The 14720-nt window shown below is 39.7% G+C and overlaps 1 protein-coding gene across 1 annotated transcript in view; it reads left to right on the top strand.

Moving 5' to 3' along the window:
• The window catches only part of LOC125342816 (vomeronasal type-2 receptor 116-like), a 39800-nt gene that overhangs the window by 22941 nt on the left and 2139 nt on the right, over window positions 1-14720 (top strand). Inside the window, exons 4-7 of the mRNA XM_048335122.1 lie at window positions 10809-11084; window positions 12186-12452; window positions 12588-12986; window positions 13809-14036. Coding sequence (XP_048191079.1) covers window positions 10809-11084; window positions 12186-12452; window positions 12588-12986; window positions 13809-14036 — 1170 coding nt within the window. The remainder of the gene's footprint in view (window positions 1-10808; window positions 11085-12185; window positions 12453-12587; window positions 12987-13808; window positions 14037-14720) is intronic.

Here is a 14720-nt window from a genome sequence, read left to right on the forward strand (position 1 = left end):
AGTAAGGAAGGAAAGAAGGCAAGCTTGAAGGATGGCAGACAGGTAGGGAAGAAAGGAAGGAAAACAAAGGAATAAGCACTAACGAAAGGAAGGAAGGAATAAAAGTCGGCATGAAGGAAGAAAGTTAAGGAAAGAAAAAGAAGGATGCAACGATGGAAGGAAGGAATGAAGAAGCAAACCGGGAGTGTATTCTTCAAGATATGCATACTGCAAATTCATCTATTGCATTCAGTTGTAGCTCTGAAACTCCAGGAGATCCAGAGCACTTTTGGGGGTACATGTGTCCTGTGCACACACCATCATGAATCTGGAGTGGGAGGAGAAAGATGGCGCCGAAACAGTAGGGAGGCACCCAGACTCGCTCCAACTGAATAGCAAGCTGGGAACTCCAACACCCAACACTTCATCAAGAACCCAGCACAACCAGCAGCCAGAAGCAGTGGAAATACGCAGGAAAACACAAAGGAGTAAAAAAGAAGAGCTGAAAACCTACACGGAGCCAGAGAATCTCCGGGGCACCCTCCCCCAGCCAGCCGACCCTGGCCCAAACAGGGCCAAGCTGGGAAAGGAGAACCCAACAATCGTCAGACAGGCTACAGGAAGCGCAGAATCCAGACAGAGGGAGACTCCATGGTTACTAGGGAGGGTGCGGACCAAGACAAACGACAGCGGTGACGAGAAGTTTGGGTCCACACCGGGTTCAGACGGAACGTGGCAGAAGGGGGGAACCGGGAACGCCACCACGACACTTCGCCACCCCCTGAAGGACCAACGGCTGGGCGGGACACACACACAATCCAGGATCGGTGAGTCCCCCATTACCTGGACGTCGCACACTCTTACAACTAAAATCACAGGCACTGGTGGGCAATACCAGCACAGCAGAGACACCTGGGCCTGATCACGCCCACTCCCCACCCCCCCGCAGAGGAGGCGAGGTCTGAGGGTGCTATCCCACACTCGGACAGTTGTCTCACTGGGCCCCACACATACAGACCGCCACAACGGACTAGCGGAAGGGCGCAAACACAACCCAACAACCCGGGCCTCGCTCTGTGAGGCGTACCCCGCTAAAGTGGATGGGGCCACAGCTCCAGCACCTGTTGTAGCAGGCGCACGGTGCACAAGTGGGCGGGGACCCCGGTGAGAGCGCCCTCTCTGGTAGGCGTACCCCGCACAGGAGTGTGGGGTCACAGCGGCGGCACCTGCTCTGGTAGACGCACCTACACAGGAGGGAAGGCAGAGCTATAAACCAAACATGAGAAGCCACCCACAGATCTCCAGATGAACAAATAACAAACATAACACAGTTCATCAAAGAGCAAGCCAACTTGCCAGCTCCAAAAAGCAGCACGACTGAAGAGGAGATGGAGAATAAAAAAGCAAACAAGGCCATGTTAACAGGTAATGATGGAAAGTGTCAGAAATGAAAATCAGAAAACAATTCCTGGACTTTAGAGCAGAAATCTTGAAGGACACGCAGGAAGCCAAGAAAGAAATGGTAGCAAAAATGGATACATTGCAAGCCTCCTTCAAAGAAAACCTTAACATCCTGAGAATTGAAATGCATGAAAAAAATAGATTTAAAATACAACTCTTTAAAGGAAGAAATTTCCACGATCAGACCTGATCTGACATCCATAAGCTCCACAATTGAAACGATAACACAAAGAGTTCACCATATGGAATCCAGAATCTCTCGCCTGGACGATGAAGCAGTCGGCAACAACCAGAAAATGACCACACTCCAAGAAACGGTGAAGCTTCAGGACAGACTAATCCAGGAACTAATGGACAAAGACAAGAGATATGATCTACGCATAATTGGAATAGAAGAAGGAGCTGAATTCCAGAGCAGAGGGCGTAAACATGTTCTCAATGAAGTTATTGCAGAAAACATCCCCAATCTCACAGGGGATCCCATCCAGGTAACCAAAGCCTATAGGACACCTGGCAGGCCAGACCCCAGAAAAGCCACCCCAAGGCACATAATATTCAAGACTTCAGACCTCAAGATTAAAGAGCAAATTCTGAATTAAGCCAAAGCGAAGAAAGAAATTTTCTAAAATGGGAAGAGGATTCAAATAACAGCTGACCTATCCACACAAACTTACCAAGGACGAAGTGAGTGGAAGAACACCATCCAAGTACTTCAGGCTAAAAATATGCAACCTTGGATCAAATATCCAGCGAAATTGGAGTTCACATTCGAAGGGAAAACCAGATCTTTACACACAAAAGAAGAGCTAAAGGAGTATGTGAATAAATAACCAGCCCTACAGCGAATTCTAAGAGGGGAGCCCCACCCAGCAGAGATCGTACAAGACACACAGTCAGAACCAGAAAGAAACTACAATAGACAAAGTCCAACAGAAAGAACAGCTCACTAAAGACAAGAAAAAAGAAGAAGAAAAAACAGCCCAACAAGAAAATGCAAGGAGAAAAAACACCCTTATCCTTGATCTCTTTAAATATACATGGTTTAAACTCTCCGATAAAGAGGAGCAGATAGGCAGGATGGATCCGCAAACAAAAAGTTGACATCTGCTGCCTACAAGACACCCACCTTACAGCAAGAGACAAAAACAGGCTCCGAATGAAAGGATGGAGCAAGATCTACCAAGCAAATGCACCTACCAAAATGGCAGGTGTAGCCATCCTGATCTCACAGAAGCTGGACTTTTCATTAAAGTCAACTCAAAAAGACAAAGAAGGACACTGCATATTAATACCAGGAAAAATCCAGAATCAAGACATCACGGTGATAAATGTATACTCACTGAACAAAAGAGGCCCTACATATGTCAAGCAAATTCTCACAGAATTACAGAACAAGATAGACGCAAACACAATCATAGTGGGTGACCTTAATACCCCACTCTCTCCAAGAGACAGATCCAACACCCAGAGGATTAGCAAGGGAGCTGAGGACCTAAGTAACACCATATCCCAAATGGATCTGACAGACCTATACAGAATCTTCCACCCTACAGAAACACAATATACCTTCTTCTCAGCAACTCATCGATCATATTCCAAAATAGACCACGTCATAGCCCACACAAAGAACCTCAGCAAAGTATTGACTTTTTCCCGTGTATTATATCTGATCACAGTGGATTAAAGGTAACACGCAACAACAAAGATACCACAGAGGCTATACACACTCTTGGAGGATAAACCCCACACGGCTATCCAACACTTGGGCCACAGACCAAATTAAAGATGAAATCAAGGAATTCATAAGCCACAATGACAATGAAAACACATCACAAAGAAACCTATGGGAAACAGCTAAGGCAGTACTGAGGGGCAAGATCATTGCACTCAGCACTGACATTAAAAGAATGGAAGCAGAGTAGGTGAATAACCTCACGTTGAAACTAAAACAACTGAAGAAACAAGAAATGACAGAATCTAAAACGACTATGGGGGGGGGAGATCACAAAGATTAAAGAAGAGATAAGTCTGATTGAAAATAGAAAGACTATTCAACAAATAAATAAGACTAAAAGCTGGTTCTTTGAGAAAATAAATAAAATTGACAGACCCCTCGCAAGATTTACAAAAAAAAAAAAAAAACAAAAACAAAAGAGAAGAGACTCATATATGTAAAATCAAAGACTCCACCGGAAAAATTACAACAAGTACACACGATATTCAAACAATCATAAGGAGCTATTTCCAAAACCTCTACTCAGAAAAAAACAATAATTTTACAGAAATGGATCAATTCTTAGAGAAGTACAAACTGCCCAAACTGAACCAAGAAGAAATAAATCAACTAAATAAACCAATAACTTACAGTGAGATACAGGAGGTAATCAAGAACCTCCCAACAAAGAAAAGCCCAGGCCTAGATGGATTCACCAACGAATTCTACAAAACCTTTAGTGATGAGCTAATACCAAAACTCCTCACACTCTTCCACGAAATTGAAACAGAGTGAGAAATCCCAAACTCATTCTACGAAGCGAATATCATACTCATTCCCAAACCAGGCAAAGACCCAACAAAAAAAGAGAATGAACACAGACACAAAGCTCCTCAATAAACATACATCATGACCAAGTAGGCTTCATCCCACAGTCACAAGGATGGTTCAACATCCATAAATCAATCTACGTAATTCACCACATAAACAGATCTAAAATTAAGAATTACATTGTTATCTCAGTCAATGCCCAAAAAGCCTTTGACAAAATACAACATCCATACCTATTAAAAGCTTTGGAGAGAACAGGAATAGGTGGAACATTCCTCAAAACAATAAAAGCCATATACAACAGAACAGCTGCTAATATTATATTAAATGGAGAGATACTTAAGTCATTCCCCCTAAACTCAGGAACAAGACAAGGATGCCCACTCTCCCCACTTCTGTTCAACATAGTGCTGGAATCCCTAGCCATAGCAATCAGGAAAGAGGAGGACATCAAAGGGATCCACATTGGCAAGGAAGAAATCAAGTTATCCCTATTCGCAGACAACATGATCTTATATGTGAAGGATCCAAAAAACTCAGTACCCAAACTCCTACACCTAATAAACCAATTTGGCAAAGTAGCAGGATACAAAATCAACCCACAAAAGTCAGCAGCTTTTCTGTACACCAGCAATAGACAAACAGAAAAGGAAATTATGGAAACAATTCCATTTACAGTAGCCAAAAAAAGAATAAAGTACCTAGGGATCAACTTAACCTAGGACGTGACAGACCTATTTAATGAAAACTATAAAAATCTAATTAGGGGGCTGGGGATATGGCCTAGTGGCAAGGGTGCCTGCCTCGGATATACGAGGCCCTAGGTTCGATTCCCCAGCACCACATATACAGAAAACGGCCAGAAGTGGCGCTGTGGCTCAAGTGGCAGAGTGGTAGCCTTGAGCGGGAAGAAGCCAGGGACAGTGCTCAGGCCCTGAGTCCAAGGCCCAGGACTGGCCAAAAAAAAAAAAAAAAAATCTAATTAGGGAAATCAAAGAAGACACAAGGAGATAGAAAGACCTCCCATGCTCATGGGTAGGCAGAATCAAGAAAGTGAAAATGTCCATATTGCCCAAATTGGTATACATATTCAATGCAAACCCCATCAAGATCCCAGCTACATTTTTCACTGAAATAGAGAAAGCAACCCATAAATTCATATGGAACAGCAAAAAAACTAAAATAGCCAAAGCAATTCTAGGAAAAAAAAAAAAAGCAGTGCAGGAGGTATCACAATACCAGACTTCAAGCTCTACTACAAGGCCATCATAACAAAAACAGCATGGTATTGGTATAAAAACAGATTGGAAGCCCAATGGATTAGAATTGAAGATCCAGAAATGAATCCGCAATCTTACAGCCAGCTGATATTCGACAAAGGAGCTAAAGACATACAATGGAATAAACAGAGCCTCTTCAACTGCTGCTGCTGGGAGAACTGAGCAGCCATATGCAGAAAACTCAAAGTAGACCCAAGCCTATCACCATGCACCAAGATCAACTCAAAATGGATCAAGGACCTCAATATCAGACCTGAATCCTTGAAACTACTGAAGGAAAGAGTAAGAAAGACGCTAGAACTTATAGGCACAGGAAGAAACTTCCTGAATATAGTCCCAGGGGCACAACAAATAAGGGAAAGACTTGACAAATGGGACTACTACAAATTAAAAAGTTTCTGCACACCTAAGGATATAGCCAACAAAATAGAAAGGCAGCCAACGAAATGGGAAAGGATATTTACCAGCACAGCAACAGACAAAGGCCTGATATCTGTCATCTACAGAGAACTCAAAATCTAAGCCCCTCCAAGCCCAATAAACGTATCAGGAAATGGGCAAACGACCTAAAGAGAGACTTCGGAAGAGAAAATATAAAAATGGCAAAGAAACACATGAGGAAATGTTCAACATCCCTGGCAGTAAAGGAAATGCAAATAAAAACAACCCTGAGATACCACCTCTCTCCAGTTAGAATGGCCTATACTCTGAACTCAAGCAACAACAAATGCTGGAGGAGATGAGGGGAAACAGGAACCCTTCTCCATTGTTGATGGGAGTGCAAATTAGTACAACCACTTTGGAGAACAGTATGGGGGCTCCTCAAATAGCTCAACATAGACCTACCTTATGACCCAGTCATACCATTCCTAGGCATCTATCTAGAACAACAGGTCTCAGGATATCAAAAAGACATCTGCACATCCATGTTTATCACTGCACAATTCCTAATAGTCAAAATGTGAAAACAACCCAGATACCCCTTTACAGATGAATGGATCCAAAAAATGTGGTATGTATATACAATGGAATACTTCATAGCAATTAGAAATGATGAAATATTGGTATTCTTGGGGAAATGGTCAGAACTTGAACAAATAATGTTGAGCAAGACAAGCCTAGAACTCAGAAAACAAAGGGGCATAATCTCCTTGATATACGACTGTTTAGGTAGGGGGAGGGGGAGACAGTAGAGACCAGGCCTGCGAAACAGAAAACTTCTTGTCAAATGGTATTTCCTACAGGTTTGGGTCAACGAACTCACATTATGTACTTAAAACCAATCAACTACTAAACATATAAAGGTCTAAAATAGACCTCTCAGTGGATCACAATAGCTCAAAAGCTATGTATGTATGATCATATAAGACAAGGAAAAGCAAACTCTATTGTTGATGTTATATTTAAAGTTCAAGGTGAATTTCCTTTGGCCTACTCCACATGGCTACTGTATATGTTTTTGGTACACTGGGTATGGTATATATGTCTACCTGATCTAGGGAAGGGAAAGAAAAACAAGGGTGTAAGATATCAGAATAAATGTACACACTGCCCTATTATGTAACTGTACCTCTTTTGTACAATACCTTGTCAACAAAATTTAAACAATAAATAAATTTTTAAAAACTCAGGGACCGTGCCCAAGCCCTCAATTCAAGCCCTAGACCAGTACAAAAATGTAAGTAAGTGAAACAAAAAATAAAACCCATGTAAGATCTATCTTTAGTCCATGGAGCATACACCTACAAATATCTTTGCAGACTATCATGCTTTTCAAAATGAAAAGAAATGCTTCTTACATTGTGGTCCAAGCTGTGAAGCCAAGGGCAGTAATAATTTTTTCCATCTCTTCTACCAATAGTGATTGTTAATCTCCCTCACTGAACAGGGAATGATCATTTTGTGAAGCTGACAGGGGCTGCAATCTCATTCCAACTTGGAAGAAAGTTGGAAAAAAAAGAGTGTTCGTTAAAAAAAGCTAGGTGCAATGCCTATGCATATCTAATCATACAAAATAATAATTATCAAAATAACTTCTGGAAATAGAACAAAACCAGAAGCATACATGGCTCACACAAGTATACAAAGATTTCAAAAAAGTATACAAAGATATACTAAACATCATTGGCAGAAAGAAAATGCAAAGCCAAATGACACTGAATTTTACCTCACTTCAGTGACAGTATCTATCCTCAAGAAGACTAATAACAAACACTACCAAGAATGAAGACAAAGAGCACTTACACAGAAATCACAGGAATTTAATTTCATGGACACATTAGGGAAATCTGTATGTCTGTTCCACAAGACATATATTTGTGATATTATTCACAACTATTACATTGTGAGGCTCAGGCTCATTGAATGAATACATGTTCAGATCTCAAAAGGTCCTCTCTAGATAGATAGATACATAGATACATAGATACATAGATCGATAGATAGATAGATAGATAGATAGATAGATAGATATGGATATTTGATACGAATAATCTATTAATTCAGTGATAAAATGCATTATAATGTAATGAATAGTCACTATCAACCTCATTAGAAAGGTGTTTTTTCTCTCCTTCATTTTTAAATTTCTTATACTATCAAGTCCTTCCTGTATACTGTGATAAGGATTTTGTGATAGGCACTGCATGACAATAGACAAGTGTACTATAATACACACCAAACACTGCAGGCCTGCAGAGTGTGTTCACTGCCCTCAGATAGCTGTCTTCTCCAGAGTCACTGAAGTATGCATGGAATTTGGGTCTCATATATTTTAACAAGCAGAAAACATAGACTTGGTATCAATATGGATTAAGCCTTATGATAAAGAGGAATTTCATCATTCACTACATGTTTTCAGAAAAGAATATCAGGGGAATAACTTGAGCTATGTTAGAAAGTTCATTACACATGACCTGTTCAAAGATAAAAGTGCAGAATGGAAATGTGCAATTCAATTTTGGCATGGACCTTGAATTTTTGAAGTGAAATTGCAGATTTTGACGGCTTTGCTGCTTCCTTGGGCATTAGTAAATGGTTGCTTGTGTGGTGGGCTGTGCACGTGGAATTCTTATTGAAACCTGCTTGAATCCACTAGTTATATCTGGTGGCTGTAATGGACATTGCATGTGTGAACTGACCCTGTGGATACAATGCAATAAGAATTTGTTTGATAGTTCACTGAAAATAGATTATTTGCTGGCCATTTCCATGCAGCCTCTGATGCAATCCAGTTGCTTCACCCCAAATTGCTTTCATGCAAAAAGTTTCTGGACACAGATGTGAAACCACATATATCAAAAATAACTTCATCCCTGGGGCCTCACTAGCTGTGATCTGAGAGAAATCACAGCACCTGCGATGAAGAAGGACAATGGCAAACACATTTTCCAAATAATATTTTTCTCCTGGATGCAAGGCCACAGATGCAGAGACTTACAGAAGGGTTTTCCACATTGGCCCTGGGGATTCACAAGAGGCTACAAGGAAAGATGGACGACAGTGTTACTCTCAATCAATAAAAAGACACGTGTGCACCTGTACAAAGATATATGACTATACATACCGGACACTGTGGGTCTCGCTTCCAGCCAGAATTTCAGGTTGGCAGATGTTTCAGGGATGTGCCCTTTGATTTTCATATTCGTTTTTCTCCAGATTCCCTTCCCTGTCAATTCCTTGGCCGGCACTACCTGTTTTTCCACCATGAAAGAGCGAGCACACAGGGATGGAGATGTCATCATTGTTGCGTTTTTCCCTCTCTACACCTTGGGATCAGATCTCAGTAACAGCGGTGCTCACAAGAATGAAGGCAGGCCGTAAGTAACACCTCATCTTATTTCCATGTCCTGTTTTGATCTCAGGATTTTAAATAACTAAGGGAACTCTAGATGCACACTAGATTACTGCTCACTTTTTCCTCTCCCCTGGCCTCCTATCCTTTTTATCAGCAGCAATGAACCACCCCCCAATGATGTTAATTGCTTTTTGTAATACTGTTGTCAACTTTTCACAAAACTTTATCAACATATCTTCCATATGAGTATGTTCAACTACTTTTCTTCAAGGTCACTATTTTCTCATCCTGAGAAGACATAACTAACATGATAGGCTTCCATTATGAAATTTCACATATACAAACACTTCTTTTTAATCACTTTATCCTATCATTTGGATTTCTATGCTTCCCCTATTGTTTCCTTCTGAAAACAACATGTTTTAATTTCATAAGAATGTATGTGCTTACCATCACACCTTTATACTCACAGACATGTCAGTTAGAAAGTTACTTTGGTCATTTTTACTCCCCTTTCCAGTTTCTTGCTTTCCAGTTTCTCAATCTCACTATATTATGAAGAGAGTAGTCATCATTGCATTTTACAGTGGTGGCCTTACAACTGGCATTTCAATATAAAGCTTGCTTACAATTCTCCTCATCCCCAAGTTGGAGGCTCCTCTCTCCAAGATTAGGCCCTAAGAGTTGGATGCATCCCTTTTGTTTTGTTAGAAAAGAGAAAATAAAATTCCATGATATGATATTTGAGGCCTTTTGCCCTGGTTAATGTCACAGGAAGCTGTTCAATAATTTGGGTCTGTGAGCAGAGATTGCTATGGAATGTTAAATGACACTTTGCATCTGGAAAATGCTCTTCAACTCAGGATATGTTAGTTGGCCTGGCCCTGCCACAGGTGAGGCTGCTTACTACAAGAAAAACACAACAGAATATTTGGTGACTCTGATAATTTTATAGGACTCTAGGCATTCACACACTAAGGCCAAAAGAGTATAGGCATAGGAGTGGTTGACAAATCCTTACTAGCTATGTGCAGATGGTCATAGAAAATAATACTCTATGAAATGAACTCCAAGGAAAGGAGGCATTTTCAGGTGCCAGTTGCTGTTTTTGTTTTCTTTTCCTTTTGTCCTGTTTGTATTTGAGTGGATAATGCAGTGTACATAAAAGGTTGAAGAAAGGTGAACGAGTACAATAGTGGTGCCCACTAGACAGTACATGGAAAATGAAGTGTATATCTCATGGGTAGGGACAGAAGGAAAATACAAGGAGAAAATCACAAAAGGGGAGACATGGTTCAAACAACAATGTACTCTTTATTCATTACGTGAACTATGTAACTGTAATCCCATTTTATATGACCTCTACAGTAATAATGAAAAGTAAATCACTAAATTAATTAAAAAATATATGGTTTGCTGAGCAAAAAATGAATATTTGGTGTCCCACGATAGCCTATTCCATCTGTAGTGTGCAAGAGGTTTTCACTGTGATGCATGAAGTAGCAGAGAAAAAATAATCTCTTATTCTTGGCATAAGTAATTTTCTGAATCTCATTCATAAAAAATTACCTGCATATTCTTATCTAATCTTATATATGCAAGCATTAGACACTATATACACATTCCATCTCCATTATGGCTAATGTTTTAACATATTCTTTAGCAGAAAAGCAAGGATTCAGTCCATCAAAATAATGTTTCAACTACTCTGAAATTTCTATGCTAATTACACAGGCTTACCTTCAAGAACTATCAGTTTGTTTTGGCCTTGACTTTTGCTATGGAAGAGATCAACAAAACTCCTGCTCTTTTACATAACTTGACTCTGGGATTTGATATCTGTAATGTTGAAGATGGATTGCCAACAGCATTTAAAAATCCCTTCATTTGCTTTTTTGGGAACTACACGGTTCCTAACTACTCGTGTATAAGTGGCAACAAGTCTATAGGAGCACTTACAGGACCATCAGGAGTAACATCTGCCCAGATAGGCACATTGCTGGACCTCTACAGGTTACCACAGGTGAGATTGGGAGAAGTGTCTAAATTGATACCATTTCAGGTGGTTAGAAGAGAATGAGAATTAGTGACTGCATTCATGATTCTATCACATTTTGTGATATCAAAGAATAAGTATTCAGGAAAATGGGCTATCTATGCTCCCATGGTTTGGAAAAGGATTAAAAATTGAAAGCATAAAAAGGCACTATTTGGAGTTTTAAAAATTATCAAATTTTTTTTTAATTCAGGAAATGGAAACTGACTGTAAAGTGTACAGGTATGCTGAGCTGGGTGTTGGTGTCTCACACTTGTAAACCTAGCTACTTTCGAAATATATATCTAATTACCAGAAAAAAAAAAAAAAACAGAAAGTAACGTGTGGTAAAAGTCTTCAGGAAAAAATCCAAGAAAGTGCATGGGGTTCTGACAGTAAATAATCCTGTGCAATCACACACACACACACACAAACACACACACACACACACACACACATTCCCACCAGAAAGTGAAAGACATTATGTTGAATCGAGTAAGGCAGGCTTTGGAAGACAAAAGAGGCAATTGTATTCTCATATATAAATATTAAATCTAACAAAAGAATATAAAATATGATATAAGGATAGAACACATATCAGATATATATGTATATAAATATATATGATTAACCTATAAAGTAGGTTAAACATAAATGTGAAATTCCATGCTCCAATCTCTCTAATCAATTAACAAACAATATGCAAATGAACACCAGACAAATATAGTATATATTCCCTAAAGGGTACTGGTGTTAAGGAAATGTGCAAAAGAACAAAAACATAGGAAATAAATGGGTGGGGAAATACAACGTAATATTCAAGATACATATGGGAAAATGGAGGTAGGAATATATGGCTGGGAGTGTAATAGAAAGGAGGATTTATTGGAAGAAGTGACAAAGATAAAGAGAGAATTTAATAACATATTGGCACGTTGCACACATATTAAAATTCTTTAATGTTATTTGAATAAGTAAAAGATAATCCGGTCATGTAGGTCGACAGGTTATTTAATATACATCATAGCTGAGATTCTGATGGAAAGAAATCTTCTCATTCATGGAGCATCCAATTTTCATTCCCTTTAGCTCACCATTGGGCCTTATGATCAGGCCCTGAATGACCACAGGAAGTTCCCTGGTCTCTATCAGATGGCCTCCAAGGACACGTCGATAGCCACTGCCATGGTCTCCTTACTGGTTTACTTCAGATGGAACTGGGTGGGACTGTTAACCTTTCTAGATGAGAATGGCTTGTGGATTCTTCCTCTACTGAAAGAGGAGATGGACAAGAACAGAATTTGTGTAGCCTTCGAGCTAGCAATCTCAATTTATGGCCTATCATTTGAACGCTTGGCAATGTATAACCATATTAACAAATCTTCAGCAAATGTCTTCATCATATACGGTGGTAAGGAATATGCACTAGATTTCATGGATGTTACTGAGCAGTATTTAATAAAAGGTAAAGTTTGTATCCTGAACTCACAGTGGGAGTCCCCCTTGAGGAGGAGATCTTTAACGCGAGGTTCATTCCATGTCCTTCTAACTTTTTCACACCATCACCCAGATGTTTCTAGATTCACAGATTTTGTCAAGGCAGTAAACCCTTGCAAATACCCAGAAGACTTTTTCCTTGCTCGGCTGTGGTTTCTCTCTTTCAATTGCTCAGATTCTGAGTCTGACTGTGTCACATGGCAGAACTGTCCTCGTGATGCCTCCTTGGATTGGTTACCTGGGCACATTTTTGGCTTGACTATGTCTGCAGAAAGTTACAATATATACAATGCTGTGTATGCTGTGGCCCAGGCTCTCCATGAGATGCTGCTACATCAAACAGAAGTACAGACAATAGAAAACAGGAAAGAGACAGTGCCTTCCCCTGCACAGGTAAGGCCTTCTATTTCGAATGGCACGCACAATAAGCACAGCCAATTCCTAGAGGACATTCTTAACACATGAAATTCAATATTTTTGTTATGTTCCCCAAAGTAAAGAAATTAAATTTCTATCAATGTCTGTGAGGTTTTCTAGACATATGCTCCTGTGCTCTTATGGAGAACAGGCCAGTAGCAAGAAAGAAAGAAATTCCATGCTTCTATTCTTTCTTCTAGTAACTAATAACTTCCACATACACATAGGTAATGTTGTGAAAAGTGTATAATCACCTTTTCCCTATGAGTTTCTAAGGATGACCTGCTGAGCACCAGTATTTCTATTTTTCATGAGTAATCTAGATTCATTCTCCTTTAGGTATTAGATCTTGAACAAGCTCCAGCTATAACTATTGACACCCACAGAATTAGTTGTTGTGGAAAACTCTAGCCACCTGAGAATTGCTGCATTTATGCTTATTTAAATGAAATAGGTTTCTCTTGAAAAGAGGCCTTCTACCACTTTGCTGTGTGACCAGCTTTCAGGGATATTGCTCTTATTTCTCCAAAGACTTTCTTCTGCAGTGCTTTGTCAGGTGTCTGTGCTTTTCTTGAATTCTGAATCAGAGATAAAAGACACTCAGGAGCTTTTCTGTTTTTTTCTTTTTTTGTAATCACATGAGAGTCTTTACTGCAAACTCAAGCCTGAGCTCAGGCTCATCACTGATGCAGGAGGTCTGAATCTAGAGTCCTAACCCTCTCGGGAGCTTTTCTTAATTCATCATTTCTTTCTAACCACTGGTGTATACCTCAACATAAGATGATGTATCTCCTCCAGCTGCACACTTTTCTGAGGAACACCCAATTTCAGAATCCTGCTGGAGACCAGGTGATTATAGATGATAAAAGAAAATTGGAGGCAGATTATGACATTGTGAACACTTGGAATATTCCACAAGGTCTTGATCTTAAGGTGAAAATAGGACAGTTTTCTCCATTTGCTCTACATGATCATCAACTATCTTTATCTGAAGATTTGGTAGAGTGGCCCATAGAAACTACAGAGGTGAGTTGTTATTTAATTGTAATGATTTTAAGAGCATATAAGTAAGTCAAATGTATACCTGATTGAATGCCAGCACTGACTCCTGTAATAGTACGTATTCAGTTCTGAATGTTATGGTTTGAATTCAGGCCCAGTAGGAATAAATGGGAGACTCTTATCTTCATTTAACCACCACAAAAGAGGTCCTGGGTGTTGGCTGATGCTTCTATTCCTATTTACTTGGAACGATCACATCCTAAAATCTCAGATTATAGCTCATTTTAGAACCCCACCAGACAAAAAAATTTTGTGAGAATCTATGTCACTAAAACACCTCAAAACTAAGCTAGAGCTGTAGATCAAGCAATCGATCATTAATCTTGAAAATAAAAGAGCTCAAGGACATTTCTTGGACACTGAGTTCAAGGTCCAGGATCACCACTCTCCAAGAAAAATTCAGTTTGTTTCTAAATGTGAATTTTGAATATTCTCATAAAATACAAATTGCATGTTTCTTAGCAGGGTTCTAACACCAGTGAAGTACCAAAGGAATTGCTTTATGTATCTGAAAAGTTAATTTCATTCCCTTTTCTGGTGATTTTATTTAATGATTAGTTGAGCTGCTACTTAGATCTCTTCCATGAGAGGAATCATTGAATGAGTTAGCACATACAGCTTTTGTGGTGACAGGATGTGGAATCCATA

Source organism: Perognathus longimembris, chromosome 27, assembly GCF_023159225.1.
Source record: "Perognathus longimembris pacificus isolate PPM17 chromosome 27, ASM2315922v1, whole genome shotgun sequence".
Taxonomy (NCBI): Eukaryota; Metazoa; Chordata; class Mammalia; order Rodentia; family Heteromyidae; genus Perognathus; species Perognathus longimembris.